The sequence below is a fragment of the Sprattus sprattus genome (assembly GCF_963457725.1).
Source record: "Sprattus sprattus genome assembly, chromosome: 12".
In the NCBI taxonomy this organism is placed as follows: Eukaryota; Metazoa; Chordata; class Actinopteri; order Clupeiformes; family Clupeidae; genus Sprattus; species Sprattus sprattus.
Window position 1 is genome coordinate 1,500,144 of NC_137910.1, and position 5,000 is coordinate 1,505,143.

The 5,000-nt window shown below is 49.0% G+C and overlaps 1 protein-coding gene across 1 annotated transcript in view; it reads left to right on the forward strand.

Moving 5' to 3' along the window:
- The window catches only part of eml4 (EMAP like 4), a 72,873-nt gene that overhangs the window by 23,931 nt on the left and 43,942 nt on the right, over window positions 1–5,000 (forward strand). The window contains 1 exon segment of the mRNA XM_080849006.1: window positions 893–1,084. Within this exon segment, the coding sequence (XP_080705132.1) occupies window positions 893–1,084 (192 nt within the window).

Consider the following 5,000-nt stretch of genomic DNA (forward strand, 5'->3'; position numbering starts at 1 on the left):
TCTTATGTTTGCTTTTCGTTCTTGAAGCATTATGTATCATTATGTAAGCTTCCTCTTGACGCTCACAGTGGAAACAACCAGTAGTTTATCAATAGAACCTCATGAGTAGCTCGCTATGGTTTGTCAGTGCAGGTGGGGTGAAGAGGACGTCTGTGTTTTGATAAGGTAGCTATGCATCTTCCACGCTTAGTGGAGCATGAAGGAGATATATGTGTGTGTGTGTGTGTGTGTGTGTGTGTGTGTGTGTGTGTGTGTGTGTGTGTGTGTGTGTGTGTTGTCTCCCCTAGCTGTGATGCTAGAGCATTTGTAATAGTCTGAAAGCTCCTGAAAGCAATGTTTACTTTTGCAGGAACCGTGAAAACTAGCTGTCATGACATTTCCACAACCATGATGAATAGAGCCGCTTTGAGAACAATCAAGTATCTGTGGAACTGTTAGCCTTTATCTATCAGAAGTCTGTCAAAATTCTATTGTTATTGTTGGTTTTTTATCACCATCACCAAAGAACCTTCCCAGGTAACCTCAGGATAAAGGTCTGTCTAAGGTGTTGCCTTGCCGTGTGTGTCTTTTGATCTCCAATGTTTGTTCTGTTTCTGTTACTGACTGGAGGTAAAGTGCCTTGATCTTTTTGAGTACCAAAAAATGTGTCCATTTGCTGAATATCAGCTAGCGTCTGTCTGTAAGTCATGTGGTATAGTATCAAACAATTTCAAAAGCTGTCCTGTGTTCACAAAAATGTTCTTATTATATTCTATAAGTCTGTTTGTATTCCTCCTCCAGACCTCTTCGAGAGTATTCTGCGTAAATACTTCTTTCTCCCTAGCTTTCCCCCTCGGGTTGTCACCCACTCACCTAGTGTTGACCTCACCGTGACCCCTGGTTGTTTTTGCAGCGGTTTGGAGCGGAAGCGGGAAAAGCCGGCCATGGAGGGCATCAAGGAGAAGGAGGAGCCGGCGCAGGCTAACGATAAAATCCCTGCCGCCAGCTCCCAAACACCGACCCCCTCCAGCCACCCCCCATCCCCACACCCCCCTACCCCCCAAAGGCAGACGCCGGAGAGCAAGGGCCCCCCATCGGGCAAAAGGTTCCTCCAGCCCCCCCTCCCCCCCCCCCCACTTTAACCCTCACTCTCTATGCTAGCTGGGCAATGTTTGGGGCAGGGCTGGCATGCTGTTCCTTTGGGTGGCGCTACGCTAAGCTAGCTACGCTAAGCTAGCTACGCTAAGCTAGCTACGCTAAGCTAACATGCTAATGTCTTTATGTGTTTGGTTTGATTCTTCTGGAGGCTGTTTTCCTCAGCTCTCTCTCTCTCTCTCTTTTTTCTCTCTCTCTTTCTCTTTCTGTGCTCTCCTTTGCCAAAGAGTGTACGCCCGCCCACCCTCTCTCTCTCTTTCTCGCTCCCTCCCTCGTGTTTGTCACTTCATCTCTGACCTTGCAAATTGGAAAAGCTCACAGGAACACGCACAAATGATTCTCAGAAGGGGGAGCCTTGCCAAGCAGATGATATGTGAGGAAAGGGCTCGGGGCCTCTAACTCTTGAGGTTGCGACATCGCTGAAAACAATGAGGAGGACGTAGGGAGATGCAGGAACAAACACACACGCACACATAGACACACACACACATACACACTCATACTAGCCCACAGAGGAGGCAAACACAAGACATGTGTTGTTGCAGAGATGGCGTGCGTTGACCCAGCACACAGCTGACAGGCCGGTCCAACTGCTCCCCAGCCTGAACCCCTGCTGCGCCCCCAAAGCACATCACAGTGCTCTCACAGCCAAGGGTTAGACATAGACGTAGACAAACAAAAACACTGGAGAGAGATGCATTAAAAGCTCTAAAGAAGTGAATACACAGACCTGGAGAGGATAACTTCAAACGCACACACACACACACACACACACACACACACACACACACACACACACACACACACACACACACACAGACATGGAGAGGATAACTACAAACGCACACACACACACACACACACACACACACACACACACACACACACACACACACACACACACAAACACACAGACCTGGAGAGGATAACTACAAACGCCCAGACTGATGGTTATACATAGATAGAAAGATGGTAACCCAATCGACAAATTATAGTGAAATAATCAAACGGACCGATGGATAGACACAGATGAACTCACCTACAGAAGCGTCATAAACCTACTGACACACACACACACACACACACACACACACACACACACACACACACACACACACACACACACACACACACACACACACAGACACACACACAGAAGCGTCATAAACCTACTGACACACACACACACACACACACACACACACACACAGACACACACACACAGAAGCGTCATAAACCTACTGACACACACACACACACACACACACACACACACACACACACACACACTCAGCTCAAATCCAGCCTCATCTGAAGACTGGACTGGCCATGTGTTTCTACATATCATTTATAGGGTAACAAAATGGACTCCGTCCCGACTGGTTAGCAGGTGATCAATCATCATTCTATGCTCTGTCTGTCTCTCCCCTCCCTCCTGTTATACTTCCTAGTGTAGTGTAGCTTATCAGCAGGACATGACACACACACACACACATGCATGTAGGTGAAGTCTGCCATTTTTAATCTTAAACACTTTTTAAGCAAATTCAGCAAATGGCTCCTCATGGTCCTGAAGCTGTCTGTTCAGAGCGCTAAATATCTACCCACACAAACATACACCTCCCCACACACACACACACACAAACACACACACACCTTCCCTGTCTGTTCAGTGCGCTAAATATCTACCCACACACACACACACCTCCCCACACACACACACACACACAAACACACACACACCTCCCCTGTCTGTTCAGTGCGCTAAATATCTACCCACACACACACACACCTCCCCACACACACAAACACACACACACACCTCCCCTGTCTGTTCAGTGCGCTAAATATCTACCCACACACACACACACCTCCCCACACACACACACACAAACACACACACACACCTCCCCTGTCTGTTCAGTGCGCTAAATATCTACCCACACACACACACACACCTCCCCACACACACACACACACACAAACACACACACACCTCCCCTGTCTGTTCAGTGCGCTTAATATCTAGTGTTCGTACACAGTCCTGTCTCTCAAAAATAAACAAAACAAACAAACACAAATCAACAGCCTGTTGCAAGAGTGAAACTGAGCTGTGGACTGCATCTGAATGGCCAGGGGCGTACAGTAGGGTTTGCTAGTATGCTTACACACACACACACACACACACACATACACACACACACGCTCACACACACATTGATTGAGGTCAGACTGTGGTTGTATTTGAATACCTCACGTCCATGACCGTGCATTCTCGTACCCCCAACCCCCCCCCCCACACACACACAGACACACAGACACACACACACACACACCCTCACACACACACACACACACACCCTCACACATACACGCGCACACAGAAGAACTTGCCGCCTGCCCCGATTAGCCTCTCATATTAGCTGCGGAAGCCATCGGCTCCAATTAGCATCGGAGACGCTGAAAACCAATTAGCTCCGTTTCACCCCACCTCTTACCCCCGCCACAGGCAGCTCCTCCCGTGCCCATTAGACTGGGAGCAGCGAGCCTGATCCCCCCCCCCCCCCCCCCCCCTCCAGTCTCTGACCAGCGCCAAAGGGAATTAGCCGGCCAAGCGCATCTGCTAACAATCGGATGAGCGGAAATCAGACATCAGGCCACTGTCCAGTGATTAAGGAGTACCTGGAACCCAGTGGATCAGAGCCAGAGGCGGGCGGCAGTTATTAAGGAGGACCTGGAACTGAGTGGGTTAGATTCGGGTGCTACCAGTGGCAGGCGGCAGCATGTGTGGATGTGAATGATAATGTGGCATAGAAAGCCTTGGGATTATAGTGAAAGCTCACGCATGAAAGCTCAAGCATTGCCGTATTAAATGAACAATATCACTGAGAGCGGTTATAGTGAAAGCTCAAGCGTTGCCATTTTAAATTAACAATAATACTGAGAGCGGTTATAGTGGAAGCTCACGCGTTGCCATTTTAAATGAACAATAATACTGAGAGCGGGTATAGTGGAAGCTCACGCGTTGCCATATTGAATGAACACTGAGAGCGGTTATAGTGGAAGTTGATGCTTCTCTGTCTCCTTCTCATGCTTCCCTGTTCCATTGTGAGACGAAAACGACCTACAGTATATCAGTGTTAGGAAGGATCAAGATTACAGTGCCCCCCCCCCCCTTCACAGTGTCAAGTAGGCCAGTTTACCTAGATTCACCCTTAGGAGTTCTGCCTGTTCCCTCAACGGCTGTGTGAAGGCCGCATTCACCTCAGTTTCAGCCTGTTGAGTTGTGTTTGGCCCAGGGTGATGTAGTTATGACTCCTCCTGTAGGTAAAGGGTTGCCCAGGGTGATGTAGTTATGAGTGCCTCCTGTAGGTAAAGGGTTGCCCAGGGTGATGTAGTTATGACTCCTCCTGGAGGTAAAGGGTTGCCCAGGGTGATGTAGTTATGACTCCTCCTGGAGGTAAAGGGTTGCCCAGGGTGATGTAGTTATGACTCCTCCTGGAGGTAAAGGGTTGCCCAGGGTGATGTAGTTATGAGTACCTCCTGTTGGCAAAGGGTTGCCTAGGGGGGGATGTCAGCTCTGGCCCCCAAGACAGTTGCTCACAGTGGGGGTGACTTTTTCTCTCTCCCCCCTTCTCTCCTCTCCTCCAGTTTCCCCCTCCATATCCCTTCTTCCAGAGGGATTTGCTAAGGCCCTGCACTGTTTTACTGCAAGTGTGATTTATACGTTTGTGTGTGTGTGAGAACGAGAGTGGAGCTGGATCACTTCTGTGCAAGATTAACTCGTTATCCTTCCTCCCTTCCTCTCTCTGACTTTCTCTCTGTTTCTGTCTCTCTCTTGTCTCTCTCCATCCCCCCCTCTCTTT